This window comes from Diadema antillarum, unplaced genomic scaffold, assembly GCF_040938485.1.
Source record: "Diadema antillarum isolate AM-2024a unplaced genomic scaffold, OU_Dant_1.0 scf00000065, whole genome shotgun sequence".
NCBI classification, from domain to species: Eukaryota; Metazoa; Echinodermata; class Echinoidea; order Diadematoida; family Diadematidae; genus Diadema; species Diadema antillarum.
In genome coordinates, this window is record NW_027270954.1 from 1,083,704 (window position 1) to 1,107,306 (window position 23,603).

Here is a 23,603-nt window from a genome sequence, read left to right on the forward strand (position 1 = left end):
GATTACAATTTATTCTTCAAAGAGGAGAAAAAGTTAATAAGTCAGTATGTGAGAAAGAAGACCAAAATAAAAAAATAGCTAGGTCAGTGCTGCGGAGTCATACGATTGCAATAGAAAGGACTTCAGTCTCCTCCTGAAAGAATATATGGATGGGGCGTTTTTTATATCATGATTCAAAAAATTCCAATAATTTCGGCCTATCTAAATAAGTGTATTTTGGCAAGGATCGTTCGTAAAAGGGGTAAGTGAAATTCATTGGAACGCCTAGTGGGATATTCATGAAATGATTGATTTTTGAGGAACATAGAATCAAAAATGGACGGAAGCAAATTGTTGCTATACTTGTACATAAATTGTACATAAATTGCCCTAAATTATACAAAAACAGATCGTGAATTTTTAAGAGCTTGTTAGAGGCAAACAACGTATTTGTATGAGAACGTACAGGGGAATGGCAGATAACGCGGAGGGCTTTCTTTTGCAAGAGGGACACTCTTTCAAGTAAATTCTGATGCGTGTTGCCCCAAACTAAAACTCCATAATTCAAATGAGGCAATATTAACGACGAATATGACATAAGTAATGTTTTTTTGTGGAATATGAAATTTCAATCTGTTTATAACACCTATATTACACGATATTATGTTACAAACATTATCAACATGTAATTTCAAGGACATTTTATCATCTACAATAACCCCCAAGAATTTGATATTTGATACTCTTTGTAGATGAGAATCATCTAAAACTATATTTGTATTTAACTGTCTACAGTATTACTAAAAATCATACATTTCGTTTTTGAGCATTGAGTGATAACTTATTAGCTCTGACCCAGTTTGTCACTTTATTCAATTCACTGTTGATTTTGTGAGCGAGAAATTCAATATCATTATGGGCAAAAAATATATTTGTATCATTTGCAAAATGAATAAAAGAGAGATCATCAGATGCACGACAAAAATCATTCATATAAGTAATGAACAGTAATGGCCCTAAAAGACTTCCCTGTGGGACGCCACATTTGACTTCTCTGATAACTGAATCATTATCTTTAATTGTAATAAATTGTTTTCTATCAACTAAATAACTCTTTAACCACTCCAAGGCCTTCCCACGTATTCCATAATGCGATAACTTATAAAGTAAAATGTCGTGATTGATGGTGTCGAAGGCTTTGGAGAAGTCCAAAAAAATACTAACTAAATGAGAATGATTATCAATTGCATGCACTACTCTATCAATGAAATGTAAAAGAGCATGCGAAGTACTATGTTTTTCGCGAAAACCAAACTGAGAGTTCGTAAAAACTTCATGTACCTTTAAAAAATTGATCATTCTCTTGTAAATAAGTTTTTCTTAAACCTTAGACAGTGAGGATAATAATGAAATTGGACGATAATTACTGACTACAAGTTTATCGCCTTTCTTAGATATTGGGATTACTTTAGCCAATTTCATTTTATTGGGAAATACACCGTTAAGGATTGACAAGTTAACTATATGAACAAGTGGATCAGCAATCGAAGAAATAATACCCTTAAGTATATAATTATCTATCTCATCATAACCAGAACTCCGTTTGTTCTCAAAAGAGGAAACTATATTAATAATTTCAAATCTATTAGTTGGTGTAAAAAAATATAGAATCAGAGTTACGCTGGCCTAAAAATTCAGTAAAATGAGTTTCTGTTGCTGGAATATTTTGAGCATAATTTTCACCGATTTTTGAAAAATAAGAATTATAAATATTTGCAATATGAGAAGGATCATTGATCAATTCATCATTCATTTTAATTTTATCAATGTCAGAGTTTTTACTCGGAACATTCATGGCCTGTTTTAAAACTTTCCAAGTATTTTTCATATCAAACTTATATCTCGAGAATTGCTTGAAATGATATCTTTTCTTTTCAGCACGTAAAATCATTGTCAAAGTATTTTTGTATAATGTATATCTATTCTTCGATCGCTCGGTTTTTTTCCAGCTTATATTTATAATACAAACGATTTTTCCTATTAAGTGAACGAAGGATTGATCTTGAGATCCAAGGTAACCTGGGTGGTTTTTTTTTTATACTCTGTTCTACTTTTTTGTTTCGGAATTACATCATTTAAATGATGATTGAAAATTTCCATGAAATTATGAAAAGATATATCGATATCATCGCTGCCAAACACTCTTGACCAGTCGGCATTCTCGAGAGCCACATCAAAACTAGCTAACTTTTCGGGTGAAACTCTACGACTAAACAAAGGAGATAAAAAGGTTTAATATTAGATGGTGTTTTAAGAGAAAAATAAGTCATTATTGGATAATGATCAGTCATATCTGAAAGAATTATAAAAGAATCGGGGAGTGGTAGAATATTACAAAAGAAGTTATCAATGAGGGTGGCAGAACGAGCTGTAATACGTGTGGGTTTAGAAATGAGCGGAAGAAAGTTATCATACTCAGACTTCAGCAAATCAATATTAAAATCGCCGAGTAAAAAGCAATTCTTATTTCGGAAAACATGTGAATTTGCCAAATCTGAGTAATAGGTTAAAAAATCATTAGCGTTTGAATTAGGAGGTCTGTATATAATGCCTACCATACGATTTTTACATCCTGGGATGAGAATTTCTATAAACAAAGATTCAACAGTATTGTCCATTCTAGAAATACCTTCATGGACAATAGTTTCAAAGCAACATGATATGTACAATGCAACACCCCCACCATTCTTATCAGGCCCTATTGTTAACAAATAAATCATAACCATCAATTGCAAAAGAATTTCCTGCATTGGAAGTTAACCATGTCTCACTTAATCCGACAACCGATAGCGGCTGACTTTCATCAGATTCTAATAAAAGCTTTAAATCATCAAAATGTTTATTCAGACTCCTTGTATTTAAGTGTGATAAAGAAAACGTATCCTCAGAGAAGTTGTGAATCATATCTTTGTATTGATTCACTGTAATATAATTGCATGTGTGATAGTATAAACCCCATTCCTGAAATTTAATTGCTTCTCTTAGTAATTCAAGCAAATATACACGACTGTCATGAGAAAACTGTCATTATCTGGGGTTTTTTATGCCTCCGCCACGAAGTGGTGCAGGAGGCATTATGTTTTCGGGTTGTCCGTCCTTCCGTCCGTCCTTCCGTCCGTAATGAATTTTGTGGACAGGGTAACTATCAAAACCTTTTGAGGTATCCTAATGAAACTTGGCATGTATGTGTATTAGGGGGTGAAGTTGTGCCTATCAACTTTTGGGTGCACATGCTCAAGGTCAAAGGTCAAAAGGTCAAGGTAAAATACATAAAATTTCACTATTTCCACCATATCTATGCAATGCCTGAAGATATTCTCTTGAAACTTAGTGTATACATGTATTATCCAATTAAGATTCTCTGGTGAAAGTTTGGGTCATGAGGTCAAAGGTCAAAAGGTCAAGTAGAAATATTAAAACTTTACCTTTTTTCTCTGTACCTTGGAAATTGTTCAAGGTATCTTCATGGAACATAGTATATCAGTACTGACTGGCAGTGATTATCTAGAGAATTTAGGATTCATGGGGTCAAAGGTCAAGGGCAACACTTCAAAATATTACTATTTCCGTCATGTTTATGCAATGCCAGCAGGATTATCTTTTTTGTACACTTGGTGTATGCATGTATAACCTAATAGAGATTCTCTGGAAAGGTAGTTTTTCTTTTGTTTTTGCCTCCAAGGTCAAAAGGTCAAAGATCAAGTGAAAGTGCTGAACTAAGTTTTTCCTCCATATCTCGGAAGTGGCTCAAGTTATCTTGAAACGTACTACATATTTATGCATGTTCTGCCTGACAGTGATTATCTTATGAACTTTAGGGTCAAAGGTCAGATAAAAATGGTAACAATTTACTATTCAATACAGAAATTGCACTTTTTCTCCATACCTTGAAAATTACTCAATGCATAAACGTATGAATGGGTCACAGTCAAGTTAAAGTCCTTAAATCCCAAATACATGCTCTCCTATTCATCCAATTAAACCTAGGTCAAGGAAGGTGAACATTCAACACATTTGTGACAAACTTGTCATTTTAATATTTTGCCAATTTTGTGAAAAGGTAATCATACTTGGTCCACATGTACTATCTAGACCTGTTAGGAGAATCATGCATTATGGCGGAGGCATACCAGTCGCCATAGCGACATTTCTAGTTTCTTTATTTCCTGAGTGATTAAGTATATGGTGTTTTTTGCCAAAACCACAAACGAATTGTTGATAATCGCATTGTTTCTTTATCATTGATCCGTGCATAAGAGGAAGCCCTGGATATTTTACATCCCACCTATATAGTTCATTTCTTCTGAGTTACCGCAAACATTCGGCAGATTAGCATGCATCATTATTCGCTGAAATATCCTTAAAACTGCCTCCTGTTATGCAAGAGTTACAAGCATAACGAATGTCCAGGTAGTGACAGATATTCATGTAATAATATACAAATGATGCACAGGACAGAGTGGATCGGTGTGAATTGGATGCGCGAGTTTAACTTTGGAACTGTTTTAACCCACGAGCGCAGCGAGTGGATTTTAGACTGTTCCAAAGTTAAACGAGAACATTCGATTCTCACTTATACACGATATAGGCCTATGCATCACTTGTGTTATACAATGGGCCCGTAAATTCATGAAATACAACCATTTTCCCCATCATGCAAGACTTGAGCCATGCGTTTGGATTTTACCGGACGCATGACCATGCGATCAGATTTAACCAGACGCATGGCTAAGTGTGGATCAGTAAAGATCAATGCATGACAATTGACCAATCAGATTGCAAAGATTCTAAATTCCATTCTATAATGCGATATGCTTCTTAGTCATTAGACATCCATTGGTAGTGCGGAACCCCATTTCTTTTATTTCCGTGTGTCTATTCATCTGCCAATGATGTGGAAAATAGAGGTACGTTGATAATTTTTTCTCACCCAATATCATAATCTTTCTGTTCCTCCAGGAGAGGTAGAGATGACTCGTCCTCTACTCCGAGGTCAGGGAACGTCAAGAAGATGAAGAAGACAAGCGATATTGAGCTGCGGATGTTTAATGACAAAAATGAAACAGCCATTCCAGATGCAGGCCCGTAACTAGGGGGGTTCAGGGGGCTCGAACGAATCCCCCCCCCCCCCCCCCCCCCGCTTGCGAGCATGGTCCGCTTGAACAAAAAAAAAGTGACAACTTCTTCCCAAAGCTCCAAATACGACAGAAGAGTGATAGAATATATACGAACATGTTCAGAAAATGCTCGCACTGAGTTGTAAGTTTTAGCAAGCTTTTGGATTCAATTGTCGCAGCATGGGTGTATGCAAGGGGGGTCGGGAGGGTCGTACGACCCCCCCCCCCCCCAAAAAAAAAAAAAAAAAATCAAAAGGTCCACTTTTTGTGAAAGACATTTTTGTTTTTTGAGGGCTTTTTACCCTATATACAACAGGAAAAAAAAGTGACTAGGTGGTGTTCCAGCAAATTGTCAAAAACCTCGTAAATTTCGTAACTTAGTTTTAATATGCCATACTGTATTTCTAAGCCGCACTGCCATGCCGAAAAAGTCACTTTTGTATGCACCAAATGGCCCCATTTTAAGATATAAAATTCACAAACTCCCTACCGTGGGAGGGGGGACACCCCCCTCCCACACCCTCCCCCCGCTCGGTCGCTCCCCTCCCTCGCAAAGGTAAAGGTCCAAAAATTTTCATTACGACCACCCAGAAAAAATCCTGGATACACCCCTGCGCATGATCTGTTATTTTATATACAGGGCAAGCCACCATATTACAGTGTGCCAGCATTGTATGATTTACAAGTACAACGAACTATGAGATAAGTGCAATATTTTCTACACAGAAATATACAAATTTCGGCTCACTCGCTTGTACTAATTTAGAGTATTTTTTGAAGTCCTCAGTTTGTTGGTATAAATTGTTAGGTCCTATCTATAAGGCCGTCACTATATCTTGATAAGAATTGTAAGATTTAATAACCCAAAAATGACAAGAATTCCATGTTTTGTAAGCTGAAATACAAAAATTTTCGGCTTGCTCACTGCCAAATTTATCAAAATTTATGACATTTAAATCACCCTCAAAAGACCCCTTTTAAGTGCTTGAAAAAGCATATCATGTGGACTTTTTTTTTTCAAAAACTCCCTACCGGGACCGAGACGAACTATGAGATAAGTGCAATGTTTCCTACACAGAAATATACAAATTTCGGCTCACTCGCTCGTACTAATTTAGAGTATTTTTTAAGTCCTCAGTTTGTTGGTATAAATCGTTATCTATAAGGCCGTCACTATTATCTTGATTAGAATTGTAAGATTTAATTACCCCCCCCCCCAAAAAAAGCCATCTGATGGCTTGACCAATAGGCTACTCGATATTTGGAAGACGAGTCTGTGTCACAGTAAACCATTATGTTTCGGGCATTTCTTTGTCTCTGTTAAGGTCATTGTTAACCATTTGCTGGAGTGTAGTGATTAATTAAATAAGTTGGAGTTATCACATTTAATGAATATGTATAGGTCAGATGTATCACAAAACATCGTACCAGTTAAGAATTTCGCAATAAAACCTAAAATAAAAGGAGATATCACTATTTTTCTCAATAAGCCATAAATGTATAGTTTATTCTAGAAAAACAAATTATTACAACTATTGTTCACTTTGTGTATATTTAACAATATTCAGCATTGATAATAATGATTACATTTTAATTGGTTGTTTCTATTCCTAACTCACATTTTATAACTGTTTTGAAGCTCTAAAGTTGGGTTTTTGTTTCATCTGCCAAGGGTAAATAATATTTGAAAGATGCGTGAGAACAAAAAATTTTGAAGACAGTGTTTCAAAGTGTCTACGTACATCATGTGCTTGTTTTGTTTTGTTTTGTTTAATGAGTTTATGTCTTAAGAGCCTTATCATTTTTTACAATGTCCATTCTCTGTGCAGAGTGGAATACCAAAGGTTTGACACTTTGTGTTTTTGTATAATGACCAAGATATGCATTTTTTTTAAACAGGAAAAGTATATTTTTGAATCGTTTATTCATTTTTTGTAAGTCCAGTTTATTCAGCTTGTATGACATCAAGGCATTTTGGGACTGTAATTATTATTCTGTAGTATTTGTTACTTAAGATATGCATGACGTACAACACACAACCTAAGCTACTCTTACTAGGTATTACAAAAATTAATGAAGAATATGACAGAGGTTCCTTATTGTACTTCATTACCAATAAAGTTGTATCATTCCAGTCTTAAAGTACAGTAAGGAACTGAAGAAGGAAGCCATGGCAGTACTTACAGTGGAATCCAGTTTTAAATCCATATATTATGTCGTGTCCTGAGGTCACTATTGTCAGTCTCTTGAAGCTGATGGAGTTACATGACTTCGGGAGTTAACAATAATATTACTGAGATTTGTTATACTTGCCATCACATAATGCAATATGCTAAAGTTTGCACACACACACAACAATAGAAAACAAAAAAGGTCGTTATTCATAGTAAGGAGATTAATTAGTTAAGTACATTGTATTGGGCTTTCTTTTTGACACCTGGTGTTCTCTCAAGTAAAAGAAGAGGCAGAAATGAACTTCCTCATTCATTAACCAATAGATATGAATAAATTAGTTACTTAGATATGTAACTTACTTAGTTACTTAAGTGGATGGTCTGTTTACAAGTGTAAGAGAGCTATTGGTGTTCTCAGCACACACTGATAGTTGGAGGATACGCGCATTGGCAGTCAATGTTATAGGCAGATTGGCCAGACAGCGAAGTTGCCACGCCCTGTCATTATACCAGAGGGCAGAGGCGCCACGTAGCCATAGTGATGGTTTGGCTGGTGAGTCCGTGGCCACACTGTGTGTGCAGGTTTCTATCATTTTATAATTTTAAGTTGTGGAAAATGGTCTGAAATCAAGTGTAAAGCTTGTCGGGAAGTCGACTTGTACTTGATAGTATTATTTGGCTTAAAGTCATGCCCTGTGCACACTGGAGCTTGTTCGGAGGTGATTTACTCAATATTTGTCGGAGGAGAGGCATGGAGATATGATTTTCATCGAAAAATTTGAGAGTGTAAATACTGTTTTGTTTAGTTTTTTATTCAAGCTCGGTATGAAAGTAGCTTTCAAGAGTGCTATGAATGAGTGAATTTATAAGATGAATTTCAAACGTTGATCGTAACATGTGAAAGTATGTTTTTGCAGGTTAAGGTATTTTCCGTTTTGTGACTTTGTAGTGATCTGCTGTAATGAGGATGTTTTGAGAGTTGGTTTTATAATCAATGCACATTACGAAATCAGGCCGTATTGCATTAAGCACATTGGGTGAAATTAAAGATTTTTTATTCAAATAGTTCAGGAAGAACAGTGTTTGAGTGCGTTCGCAATACACACACAGTACCCATGATTTAGCGGAAGTTGTACTCTGGAAAACAAACGTGTTATTATTTAGTTTGATGTAATGGGACAGTGCTGTTGTTTCCCGATACACGTATATAGTCTGGGCAGTAAATTGTTTAATTTTAAAACATAGGTTATTCTTCCAGACAGCTGTTGAGTACTATGCATATGACTATCAAGTTTGGACGCTTATCCCTTCACTGGTTAAGACACCTCGGGTGTCTCTCGTACAGCCTGGCACTGTGCTAGGACTTTTCTCCTCGATGCGTGCTGGGCCCGTCCAGTCAGGTATACTGGGGCTGGATTCGTCTCCGCAGCACGACCTAGCGTCCCCGCTGTGAAGGACATCGTTGTCTCCTCGACATTGAACTTTCCAAGCTATCCACGTTTAGCTCTTCGTTGTTTTCCCACTCACGACGGACAGCGATTCCGGAGTCTCGATCTTGAGTCAGTACTTGAATTTTGTTAAAAAGGTCATTTTGGGACACTGGAACAACATCCTTAGTTGAAGTCTGGATAAAGACTAGCTTGTAACTTGATAAACCATACAGGTCAATGGCGTAAATAGTTATTAAATGTCATTGTCCAAGCTGTCACTAACTAATAAGTAGAATGAAGAGTTGATAGTTAGCCTTGTAAAATAATATCATTCAGCAATATACAGTGATTACATTAATGAATGTATGTTTCAAATGCAGGCACATTAGTAAACGTACCGGGGATTTTATTTTGTCCCCTTTTCTAATGAAAGGTATATTTCATCTTGGGTGGTCAAACGGCCTAATTTGGACGAATGAGTGAGCTAACATGTTAACATGATGTAACATACATCGCCATTCCTTTGTGTGTGTGGGGGGGTGTTTCTTTTGTTTTGTTTTGTTGTTTTTTTTTTTTTTGCTAATGTGAGGGCGAATAGATGTTCAGTTCTGTCGAAATATATATACATATATATGTACAATGTTGGAAGAGGCACGACCAAGCCAATGATGGGCTGCAGGAATGATGGAAGTTAGGGTTTTCATTCTTTGGATGTGTGTTTTTATTGTGAATATGTTTGTTCATCCCTCCTTCGTGTGCCGATGTTATCACGTAATCAAACCAGGAGAAGACGAAGAAGAGAAAGAAGAAGACGTGAGAATACTAACAAGACGAACTTGAAGACGAGAAGAGAAAATGCCAATATGCTCTAATTACTTGAAAGTCAAGAATTAAGACATATAAGCTTATTGAAAAACGTGTACTTTTGTGGTTTATATTACTGCACTTATGTCAAATTACTCAGGCCTTGATTAGGACTTTCTAAAACAATTATCTTTTTAAAGATGAGCGTTGTATTATTTCAGTACTCCTTTTTTTTCGTGACTCTAAATAATTTCAAATCAGATTGGATGCAATATCCTCTTCCCCCTTCCTTCAAAATAATTAATAACAAAGAAACAACTGAATTTCACCGACATATGTCCCATGTTCTCTGCTGGGTTCACTATTTTGAGCTGTTCGGTGCGTATTAGTAATTAACCCCCTAGCAGTAAGAAGGGACTTTGTGATATCAAAGGTGGGTTTATTTATTGTGTGTGTGTGTGTGTGTGTGTGTGTGTGTGTGTGTGTGTGTGTGTGCTAGATACAGAGGTAAGGGAGATGTCAGAAAAGATGAACCGGTTTGGGTCCATTCTTTTCTACATAACACGTCAAGTGGAACGCGTTTCTATGGCTGAATCTAGGAAAACTCTGATGAATAAACTCATGTGAGCGTCAAAATTTATCCTTACAAACCTTGTTTCCTCCACTCCGTTTCCTCCTCTTGTTATCTTTTTCCCCTTCTTCTTCTTTTTTTAAAACATCGCAATATCGCACTTCCAGACACATGAATTGTTCGCCTATACTTATAAGACTACTCGTATTTGACAGATACTTCACATGCACGAACACAGAAACAGTTAAATAAGGAGGCACACGTGCATCAAAGAAGCACATGTGTGTATGTATTTGATGCAATATGCATTGCATAATGCTCTGTTTCAAAGCACATTCAAGCATGCTATATTCTATGATACGGCATTGTTGATTACAGTCATATTTGTCAACACGAGTAGAAGATCAGTAAAATATCGTTACCAATAGTCAAACGATTTTTTTTTCCTCGATAGTGTTTATCCTCATATTAATACACAAGGTCCATCCTATCATGTGATTGTTATGCAAACAACTCTACTGTGCACAGTGACATGCGAAATTAAAAAAAAAGGATAACCCGAGGCGTTAAAGGAACGGTAGAACGCCACAGCTTCCTCGATTGAAGAGGAAACTACTTGTATAAAGATAGAGGAAGGTGTATTGTTTTCGATCTTCCAGGGACATATATAGATATATATATATATATATATATATATATATATATATAATTTTATATATATGTATATATATCACAATTGTAAAAACAGTAATGGTGCGTTCCCACTGCCGATCAGATCAATTCGATCAATCCCGATCAAGCTTTTTTGGCCTGGTCGGGCTCGCTCGGCATTGGTATTCGGGGTCGATCTACCTTGATCGGCATCGTTCCTGCTTCCTTCCCGATAATTTTGGACATGTCCAAAATATTCGAGTAGGAAGCCCGAACATCAACAGCTCGGGTAGTGATCGAGAAGAGATCGAGCTGATCAGGAATCGATCGTATAGAAATCTAGTGTGGTCGGGACAGATTTTCCCCCGAGCTCAGTTCCCGATCATCTCGAATTATACTCGAATGCTACACGATTGATTTCAGATCATCTCGATCCAGGATTCATCAGTTTCACGAATAACTCGACCGCTATACGACCGATACAGGACTGCTATTAATTGATACTCGACTAAACTCGATTACGCTTCGACCGGCACTCGATCAAATACGGAACACTTTTTGACAGTGGTTGCAGCATGTGCAGACGTACTTTCTTAGCACTTATTTTTTATTGTTCAGGTATGAAGAGAAATTACATGCAGTCCTTGGCCACGTTAGAAAGTTAAATATCGTCAGTATTTTCAGCCACTCCTGGCCCGCTGAAGAAAAGAATAGGGCCACGAAGAGAGAAAAGACAACAAACAGCAGACATGGCAGTTTTAGACTCTCCAGACAAAAATACCAGAAGAAAGAAAGGAAACACGACTGAAACTATAAAAAAAATACATAAATAAATAAAAAAATCGGTATAGGAACCTACTGGCAATATGACTGTAACGTGAAAGGAAATTTTCTACATTAGTTACTTTACTTATAAACTGAGAAATGTTTCTCGAATTCTTTTGCTTGCTTGTGTGTTTCAAAGTTGAAGTTGGATACGTTGATGTAAAATCTATTTCTTACGCTGACCTGTTAAAACAGGAGTTGTATAACGTAGATTCATAAATGCTCAGTGACTTACTTTACTTCTATTTACGTAGATGTTACACTTTTGCTTCGTTTGATAAGGTTTTGGTTATTGAGAGTTGTATATACATTGCTTGAAGGCCACCTTGATATCGATTGGCTGGGATGAGTTGACAAAAAAAAAAATAAACAACCAAGATTTTCATCATTTTTTGCTAATATGAAATGTTATATATGCTTTATTTTAATAGTAATATACTCTCTTCCACATATCAGCACACTTTATGAATTTAGAAATTGATATTATACATATATTTTCTTTTACACACTCTTGGGCCTATACTTTATTAATGAATACATACATATTTTTTCATTGACTTTTTCATTTTTAACAATGAGAACAATAATGTCAAAGAAAACGACTCATTAGGGTTGTAGAACAGTCAATTTCTTTCAACTCTATAATGATGCATTTATGGGCATATAGGCCTATGTTTCATTTTAGACCAATTTAATTTCAGTCCACCTATCTGATGCACTTACGAAGCGTGGAGGTGTAACATTTTTTTTTTTTTTAATGAGACATCAAACTTACATGCAGATTTGCTATTCTTCTTATACATGACATGTATATCATATCAGTGGAAAATGAGCAAAGAAAATGGGATTCCATCGGGATTCGAACCCGAGAACTCCGGATTGCTAGCCCGGCCTCTATCGACTGAGCTATAGAGAGACCTAGTACAGTGTTCTTCCCAGAAACCCTTAATTCTCAATGCTCGAATGGTCAGAAGCTATTGCAGTGTGTTAGTCGTCGTTGACACCACGAAGTGGCACTTTGGCGCGGGGTTCACGAATACTGCGTTTCGAGAAAAACGCAATTAAAGTTTTACAATTTTTGAAATCGTCAAATCGAGTGGATTTCTGTAACTAAACATGATAAATTGTACATGAACGGAAAGAGGAGAACTTCTTCTTTACAGTCACATACCAATTTTAAATAATGAAGGTGAAATATTGCGACGGCGAGGCAGGAAACAATTGTACCGGTTCGTGGAATAAATCATGCGCGTAAACCGCGGTTCGATTGTTTCCACGAAGTGGCACATTGGGCCGCGCCCCATTGTGTCCTGTGTATTCTCGAGTACAATACGAGGTTTTCTGAGATGCGATCTTGAAATTGCTCTTACGATCGGTTTTAGGGGATATATGTATGGTTTATTGACCAGAAAAGCAAGAAGGGTATTTTTCTCACCGACTACTATGATTTTTTCAAATCGAGGAGAAAATATATTAGCACCATAAAGTTGCAATCATATGTGCCGCTTCGTGAACGAAATCACACGCCCAAATCGAGGTTTCATTAATTCCACGAAGTGGCACATTGCACGTGCGCACGACGTACCGTACGTGCGCCTTGTTCACAACAATGAGGTATTCGCGCGTGTTGCAATTTCCGAAATTACTTGCAATCATTCGTGCAGCCTTTACAGTAAAAATGTAGACAATTTCGCCATTTCATTATAAACCCCAAATGTCTTCTTGGCAATATATCACAAGAACAATTCCATGTAATAAAAAACAAGCAGTGTTGCTGTTATGTTCAGGGCTTTCTGTGTTTATATAATGACAAGGGGTTGATTCCTAATCAGAATTATTCACTTCTGTACATTTACTGTAATGTATACTGATCTTTTTTCTTGCTTAATTCTATGTTTCACGATGCTCACAGTTATGATTAACGTCTCATAACTTCACATGCAGACTTTATTTTACAGTTAAGTCTACTTCCTCTCTCTCTCACATTTCTCTCTCTCTCTCTCTCTCTCTCTCTCTCTCCTGGAAGCAATCTCATGCCCTCCTCATACCCCATCAACTGCCCGTATTCAGTCTCTTTTTATCATACTTATTATTCTAATAGAATACTCACTACTTTCATTCGTCTAAACAAGAAAAAAACTAGCAAAGCAAAACCAAATCCACATGATAAAGGTTGAATAAAGAATATACGAAAGAAATGATAAAAACGATCCCCACAATTTTTTTGTTAAGTGCTGAAACACTTCATATTTTATTTCGTTCTTCACTGACAAAGAAAAATGGTCAGTTGATAAAGCAATGAAAATGATCTTTTATACCACTTCAGGCTTGAATAAGCGCTTACATTTCAAACATGTAATCGAAATTTAGTATTACAAAACATACATTGTCCGCTTATTGTTATAACATAATCATATTCTGAAGGTATTTGACAGCATAGATAATTATATTTCTATACACACGTTGTAGGAAAGGCTAGCTGCGGAACGGGTTAAAATAACAATACAGTGTATACAGTTTCTTTCTTTTTCTCTCTGCCAGATTAAGATTCAGATAAGCGGAAGAAAATTAATAATTCTGTGGAACACATACCTGCGTCCCCTTAATTAACACCAACGTCCATTACCCTGCATATCAGCACATTAAAACGCACCAACGATCACTAATTCTACGTTTAATTAGATCACTGACTTTGAGCGCTGTATAACGGCTCAGGAGCTTAAATAATTAAATGAATAAATCAACCCCTTTTTTTAATGTCAAATATAAACGACAACCTCAAAACCAGAACAATTCCGAGAAACTGACCATGCCCCTTATTACCTAGCAAATATTCTATTTTTTCCCCAGTATATCAGTCGGACCCTCTTCGTGCACTTGGATATGTAATAATTCATTATATCTGTTTCAGAATGTTTGTCAAAATATGAATCGATAAGCACTAAATCAATAAGAATGGTACGGAACGGTATATCGAATGGCATAAGTAAATTCGCACTTTACGAATTTTCATTTCTTTTTTTAACAAATGAATTATTTTTCAATGTGGAAAGAAAGGCAAAAAGATGAAATGATTCAAGGAATGATTTTTTAACTGACTGAAATACACAAGAGATAATATACAACGTATATCATATATAATACAAATTATGGATACTATCATTAAGCTAACTGATTTAAAATATTGAGTTAACAGTAATGTGTTGCGCATTCTACATTACATTGTGACCCTGCATCACAAAACCGACAAAAAGTCGCCAGACATTGATTTTCAGTTGAGGGCAGATTCTTTTAGAGCAGACTCTGAGCTTTAAAATGATGTATAACTAAATTCAAATGGTCTCCCCTAACCTATCTAAATACTAGAAAGAAAGCACACACTCTGAAAAAAAGATTGAACTGAGAAAAGAGGCTTTGAAGAACAGGGTCTATTCAAGCAATTAATCTTTACCAAGTCGGGCTAGCTATGCAATGAAAGGGACAAACGCAGGATGTAAACCACAGGGACAACAATGAAGGAATTATCAGATTGAACTGAAATTGCGCATGTTCTATTAACACATTCTGCCCTCAATTACTGTCGATTTTCAAAGCAGTACAATTATCCTTTCAAAAGTTATCAAGCTTGAAAGTGAATAGTGAGTAAAGGATTTCAGGAAATGAAAAGAGGACCTTAAGACATACCTGATCATTCAGTTACCCCCCCCCCCCAAAAAAAAAAAATGGTTGTAGAAAAACTGCTGAAAATACACTCTCCCATTCATGTTATGATCCAAAAACTGAAGAATAATGTACAAGTATTGCTCTTTCAGAAAATATGAAAAACTCAAGACTGACTCGGTTGACCCATTTTTACTTTTTTTTTTTTGAGTCCTCGCGTAAAATCAAGGGGTGCAACTTTTAGTTCGCTTTGTGACGCACGGTCACATTTACAGTGGTGAAACATAGTACCAAATTTTGTTTGATTCATAGTTCTTCGAATATTTTTAATTAAATAAGAAAACCACATTGCTCCAGGCATGTGCTTTTGTTTGCTAAACATGTCACTCATCATCAATCTTACGACAAGAGGATAACTAAAACCTAAAGACCATTTGAAATAATTACATGGACACATGAGTTTAAGTAAGGCCTGACATCACTGTCAAACATTGGTGGTAAAGATGTTAGGGAGGGGTGTTTATACTTGAGAGTCGAGAGAAAAAAAAAAGAAAAACATTGCAACGATTGGCATGTATAATTTCTTCACTTGTTGCTGAAGTACACTTTTGTTACACAGTACTGGCGGTAAAACATTGTCCTCTGAATCCGAACTGCTTTCTGTAGAGGTGTGATTCTGGAGATGAAGTGCCCTGCACTGTTGGTATCTGGATTAATTAAATTGCAGAAACACAGACATGTAAATTATTACATGAATAATGTGACTTGGTGACCTTGGAAATCTTAACACATCCAGGGCCTTTTCTATCAAAAAAAAAAATAAACACAATTTCAAAATTACTCTGAATTGCTCTGTTACGTTTCAAATTGGTAAATGCATTGCCAGAATTGCACAAAATGTATTCAACGATGAAGTAGCACAAGACTGTGAAGATGTTTCCCTGAAAACCTGAATGCATAATTCTCTGAACACTAGGAATCCATCTTTTTCCAGGAAACAGCCCTGTGATTTTTTTTTTGTTTGCTTCCTTTTAAATGGGTGTCTAGAGTTTTCTTTCATCGTGCTTTAGGGTCTATCTACATCTTGATACTAGGTCAAATGAGGGTGTAGGCCTAGATAATCACATTATGTTTTGCTCCCTGGCATATTAGTTTCATGTCTATGTAAATTACAAGATTGTGATCCGTTTCATGAAAGCCTATTAAGGAGAGACTTTTCGCTCATAAGACACATCTATGAGAGATTCAAATATGTAATGACTCCATAAAACGGACCCCTCTGAGCCCTTCTTAATAACAGCGTACAGCTCGTACAGGTATTAATACTTCATCTCGGCCTACAAACTAGACGTTTTTACAGGCACGAACATCATACACATTTACTTCTACGCAACTGACAAGCAAATAAAAAGGGGAAAGTCTAAATGGGCAGACGTTTGTCCAGGAAAAAAAAATGGTAATGCTGGCAAAGCGTGAATTTAATACATGTATATGTTTTCTCGGGGGGGGGGGGGGGGGGGGGGTGTTGATAACTCATAGCATACAGGGATCACAGTACGTGGGCCCAGGTTAACTTGAAAGTTGCGTTGTACAGTAGGAACATCAGACACTTGTCTTGAACGTCTCTAATCTTACGTTTCTGATAGCGTTGCATATATGTCAAGTCAAATATTTCAAGTATGACAAAATAAACACCATTATCATAGATGACTAAAATCTACCCAGAGTTCTTACCTTCTTATGACATGGTACTTGGTATTTCATTGGATATTGACGTATTATTATCGTAGCTTGGCTGGAAGTGGTCCGCGTACGATGCGCGTAGCACGTCTTAACACAGGGCGTCTATGTAATGTGCCGCTTCGTGAACTAACCAACACACAGAGCAATTAATTCCACGAAGCGGCACATTCGATATATTTTAAGATAGTGCCACCTTTGTGAAATTACTGATCTGCGTTTTTGTGCCTTGTGCCACTTGTAGAAATACCAGTTTTTGCATATATAAGCATAATTCTGACCTGAGATTCTGTGAAATGATAGAGAATAACTAATACATAACAAAAATGAAGAAAACAGAAAATTGATTTTCTACGCGATTTTGGCCAAAGTGCCACTTCGTGGTGTCAACGACGTAGTGTGTGACACACACGCGCACACTTTAACCTGGCATAAACCCGAAGGATAATTCCAGTTGGGGATAAATGCGAGGGATCACCGAAGCGATGCAGCTTTTTGAGTATGTAACAAATAAATACAGAATAAACTGACCAGAAAGAATACTGTACATATATCTTAGTGGAAAAATGAGCAAAGAAAATGGGATTCCATCGGGATTCGAACCTGAGAACTCCGGATTGCAAGCCCGGTGCTCAACCGACTGAGCTATGAAAAGCCCTAGTTTAGGGCTCGTCCCGAGCCTTCCACCTGAACACCAAGGAGGCTAATCGGCAGCTCAGTGTCATTCTTGATGGAACACCTCTTCCATACAATGCTACACCAACCTACCTTGGAGTGAAGTTGGATAGGCAGCTGACCTACAAGGAACAACTCAAGGCCACAAGTGCAAAAGTGTCTTCAAGGAACAACCTCCTCCGCCGACTTGCAGGCTCAAAATGGGGTGCCAGTGCAACCACTCTCCGCACTAGTGCGCTAGCACTGGTATACAGTGCCGCAGAATACGCCTCCCCTGCGTGGTGTAGGAGCTCTCACACCAAGAAACTTGACTCAGTTCTGAATGACACCATGAGATTTATTACAGGATGTCTCCGGCCTACACCAACAGAATTCCTGCCTGTTCTCTCATGCATCGCTCCCGGCCCCGTGCACCGAGAACATCACACACATAAGCTGGTCACCAAGGCCTCCAGCAACCCGGACGACCTCCTCCACGACGTAGTTGAGGGCTCTGTAACTCTGGGTCAGCGGCATCAGCGACTGAAGTCTCGCCGCCCTTTCTCCCGCCATGCAGCAACGCTGAGAGGATCAAACTTCAACATCTGCCAGACATGGAGAACAAGCTGGGAAGACACCCAACGACCTGCCCAACTCGTTGTCACGCCCAATACATCTGTCCCCCTAGGAGCAAACCTCCTAAGGAGTGAGTGGGTGTCTCTAAATCGGATTCGAACGGGAGTTGGGCGTTTCAATGCAGCCATGCATCGTTTACGCGCGTCAGCAGCTTGCCAGTGTGGTGCACCAGAACAGACTGCTCAACACATCTTGAGTGAGTGCCCTGATCTCCGCCCTCCTGACAACATGGACCTGACACACCCTACTTCCACAGACTGTAACTTGGCTACAACAACTGAGGGACATTATTTAGCTGCTGCTGCCTCATAAGCAAGAAGAGAAGAAGAAGGGCTCGTCCCAGAAACCCTTAATTCCCAATGCTCGGGTGGTCAGAAGCTATCAGTGTGTTTGTGTGTGACACACACGCGCACACTCAAACCTGGCATAAACCCGAAGGATAATTCAACTTGGGGATAAATGCGAGGGATCACCCGAGCAATTCAGCTTTTCGAGCATGTAACAAATAAAGACAGAATGAACTGACCAGAAAGAATATAAATCATAAGTGGACAAATTAGCAAAGACAATGGAATTCCATCGGGATTCGAACCCGAGACCTCGGGATTGCTAGCCCGGTGCTCAACCGACTGAGCTATAGAAAGCCCTAGTTCAGTGTTCGTTCAACAACAAAAAAAAAAACCCTTAATTCCCAATGCTCGGATGGTCAGAAGATATAGCAGTGTGTTTGTGTGTGACACACACGCTTAAACCTGGCATAAACCCGAAGGATAATTCAACTTTGGGATAATTGCGAGGGATCACCGAAGCGATGCAGCTTTTTGAGTATGTAGCAAATAAAGACAGAATAAACTGACCAGAAAGAATATAAATCATTAGTGGAAAAATTAGCAAAGACAATGGAATTCCATCGGGATTCGAACCCGAAACCTCGGGATTGCTAGCCCGGTGCTCTACCGACTGATCTATAGAAAGCCCTAGTTCAGCGTCAAAAAAAAAATCAAAAAAAAAAAAACCTTAATTCCCAATGCTCGGATGGTCAGAAGGTATAGCAGTGTGTTTGTGTGTGGCACACACGCGCACGCTTAAACCTGGCATAAACCCGAAGGATAATTTAACTTTGGGATAAATGCGAGGGATCACCGAAGCGATGCAGCTTTTTGAGTATGTAACAAATAAAGACAGAATGAACTGACCAGAAGGAATACTGTATATATTTTAGTGAAAAAATGAGCAAAGAAAATGGGATTCCATCGGGATTCGAACCTGAGACCCGAGAGGTGTTCTTATATATACTGCAAATATTGAATGCATGTGAACGAACCTATTATTTGATTTGATTTATTGGTTTCTGTATCATCATTGTACATATACACATTCATGTACAAACATAAATATGATAATATATATAAGTACTAGGTGTTTCAAAAAACATTTCCCACTTTTGATTCTTAATATTTCAAAAACTATATATCAGATAACACTGTCATTGATATGAGTGGTAGCTGAATAGTGTACAATTGGGTTGAAGGTGGTTTGAATATGAAAGCAGAAATCAGTTTCATGAAATCCATGATTAATTTCACAGTTAGGTTCCAGACTTTGCTCTATTTTCAACCCTCTGTACAAAATTTCACTTTGCACAGGGGTCAATGGGTGTGTATGAGAGTGTGTGGTTAACACCATGACAATGGTCCTGAACAATGGCCAGGGTTTGAATGCTTCATTATTCATTCATGAGAAATTCCACTATCACAGCTAGTCTTTATTCAGCCTCTGGCAGTATCTGTGTAAAGTCAAACGCCTGTCGATACTGTCGTTGAGTCGCGTCAGTGCTCTCCCTACTTCTGAAAAACAAAATAACAAGGAATACCTTCTGTTCTATCGTAAACGTGGTGACAGGAAGTAAAGAAAATCAATTAGAGTATAGGCCTATATACACTTGTGTATATGGAGCCTTAAATAAATCTACTCTGAAACAAATCGCCCCAATGATAAATGCCGCTGAACTCTTTACCAAAAATGATCTCTTTTTATCGAAAAAAAAATTGTCAGACTATCTAATTAGTAGGCAGTTGTATTAAAGTGAGGAACTTTTGATCATTCATGCTTATTTATATCCCAAATTTAGTGATATGTGAGAAGCAAAATTTGAAAATGATTGCCAGCTGGAATGAAATGTGGTGTTTGCAAGCACTTTACCGTGCATGAATTCAGACTAGCAGTGCCCAGGGCAATCCACATGAATTATTGATTAAGCATTCATGTGCCAGGGAGCGCCAGACTGACGCCTAGTCAACAGGTGGTTCAGGCATGTCCATTGTTCAGGGCCATTGTCAGCACACACTCACATACACATCATTGGTTCCTGTGCGAAGTTCAATTTTTGTACAGAGGGTTAAAATTTGACCAAAATCTGAAACCTTACTTCAAAATCAATCTTAGATTTAATGAAACTGATTTATGCTTTCACGTGCAAATTACCTCCAACCAAATTGTACACTATCCAGCTATTACTCATATCAATGACAGTTTTATCGAATGAATAGTTTTTGAAATATTTATGATCAAAAGTGGGGAATGTTTTTTGAAACACCTAGTATTTTCTTGTTCATTGCCTGTGTACAATGTACAGCAAAAGTACAACAAAACATACTACAATGAATAATACAGAGGGGCTACAGCATAAGCGTAGCTTGATTTGCGTGCAGCCCCCGTAGCATAACATAATATTATAATGTACATCGGAAGGAGAATAGGAGGGAGGGATGACTTGCATAGAGATTGTGTTGAAAGGAGAAAGGGAAGGGAGAGGTTTGTCTGCTTTCACTAAAGGTTTATGCAAAATAAAATCACCTGTATCACTGATTAGCAAGACATGACAAAATATTTCTTCAACGAGGTACAGGTGGACAGTTGATACAGGTCATGGTCGGTTACATAATCATTATTACATAATAGATTAATTGTGTCGATATTTGTACAAAAGAATTTCGTGTATATAACAATGACAATGGAATTACTGATATTCAGATAACAACATCGTTTTTACAGCCTTCCTAAAAGAATACGTGGACTTTAAACTGCGAATTTCAGAAGGAAGAGAATTCCAAACATCGGGTCCGGTGTGTCTGACAGATTTCAGAGCCATCACTGTTTTGGGATTATACAAGTGAAACTTATCAGCTTGTCTTGTTGGATAAGAATGTATTTCCTTATTTAATTGGAATAATGAGTAAAAAGAAGATGGCAACTGACCATTATGTAAGCGAAACATAAAGAGTGAGTTTTGCAAAAAAAATTAATGTCATTTACCTTAAGTGTTCTTAATTCTGCGAATAAAGGATCTGAATGGTCTCGATAACCTGAGTTGGTGCATATACGTATTGCTTTCTTTTGCAAAAGTAATATACTATCAATGTGGCTTTTTGATGTTGCCCATACAATGTTGCAATAAGAAATGTGCGATAATATCAATGAATTATATAACATAAATAAAATATTCTGAGGGACATAATACTTTAACTTTTGAAGTATACCAACATTACGAGATACTTTATCAGAGATATATTGTACATGAACATTCTATTTCATATTTTCATTTATATATATTCCGAGGAATTTAATACTCTCTTTTTGTTCCAATAATACACCATCCACCATAATATTTAAATGTTGCATTTCATTGTTGTGCTTCTTGTTATAGAAATACATAAAATTTGTCTTTTTCAGATTAAGTGATAATCTATTACTCTTATAATTTCGGTAATTCAGTGTTAAGAGTTCTTAGGAGCGAATGAAAATCAGAATTGGAACAAAATACATTGGTGTCATCAGCAAACATAATATATTGCAGTGACTTAGATGAGTTTGAAATATCATTTACATACACTAGAAATAATAACGGTCCCAATATGGATCCTTGTGGGACTCCACATTGTATAGGTAATACTTCAGAGTTAACAGATTCATAGTACACATATTGCTTTCTATTTAACAAGTAATCTTTAAACCATTCAAGTGGAATGCCACGAACACCATAGGACTGCAATTTACGTATGAGGATAGTATGGTCAAGAGTGTCGAATGCCTTGCTTAGGTCCATGAAAACACCGATTACATGTTTTTGTTCAGCTAAGGCAGTCGACATTCTATCGTATAATTGGGCTAGTGCCATATCTGTTGAATGAAATTTCCTGAAGCCATACTGGTCTTGGTTAAATATATCATATTGTGTCAAAAAATCATACAATCTGTTATATACAAGCCTTTCTATTACCTTAGAAATACTAGGAAGAATAGAAATAGGACGGTAATTTGATACAAAAGAAGAGTCATCTTTTTTATATATTGGAATAACTTTAGCAATTTTACATGCATTCGGAAATATACCAGTTGAGAGTGACAAATTACAAATGTACACTAAGGGTGTCAGTATACTACCAATAATCTGTTTTAAAAAATACGTACTCATTTCATCATGACCAGTTGCATAACTTGATTTTAATGAGTGAACAATGTCAAGAATCTCACTATAATCTGTTGGTTTAAAAAATAATGAATTATCATTTGACGCACCTAAATACTGCGAAAAATCAGTTTGTGTGGGATCTATTTTTGAAGCTTGACTAGGACCTATAGCAACAAACTACTCATTGAAACAACATGCTACATCCCTTGGGTTACAGAGTGTTTGACCGTCACGCATAATTTGAAATGTTGACATATTCTTTTGCTTACCAATCACATCATTAATAACTTTCCAAGTGGCTGACATATTTCCAGTAGCATTTTGAAAGGCTTCTGTATAAAACATCCTACGGGAAAGCCTTATAATTTGTGTCAATTTATTTCTATATAATTTATATCGATTAACGTTATCATTATTAGGATACCGTAAACTGCATTTATATAACATATTTCTTTTCTTTATTGATCGGAAAATTCCTTTTGTTATCCATGGATTTTTAATTTTTCTATTACTTTTTCTTTCAATTGCGGGGATATGTTTGTTAAAGTAAGAAAGAAATATATTCCAAAACGTATCATAAGCAATATTTGGGTCTGCGCAAAGCAATACATCATCCCATGTCTCCGAGATTATATCATACAAGTCATGGTGTCCCGGCAGACAGAGTGCTATAAAACTGTCTCTTATATAAAAAGATATGAGCGACTGAATGAAATCGTTGCATTATCTAATAGAAAGAACACTTCAAATTTTATTTGACACAATGATAATCCTACTTGACCGAGCAATAATGAAGCCATAAAACTGATAATGAATGTTTGTTTGATAGAT

The 23,603-nt window shown here is 36.9% G+C and overlaps 1 protein-coding gene across 1 annotated transcript in view; it reads left to right on the top strand.

Annotated features, from left to right (window-relative positions):
* The window catches only part of LOC139716421 (uncharacterized), a 77,784-nt gene extending 72,637 nt beyond the window's left edge, over positions 1-5,147 (top strand). Inside the window, exon 58 of the mRNA XM_071627967.1 lies at positions 4,999-5,147. Coding sequence (XP_071484068.1) covers positions 4,999-5,128 — 130 coding nt within the window. The 3' untranslated portion in view covers positions 5,129-5,147. The remainder of the gene's footprint in view (positions 1-4,998) is intronic.
* Positions 5,148-23,603: the final 18,456 nt, after the last annotated feature.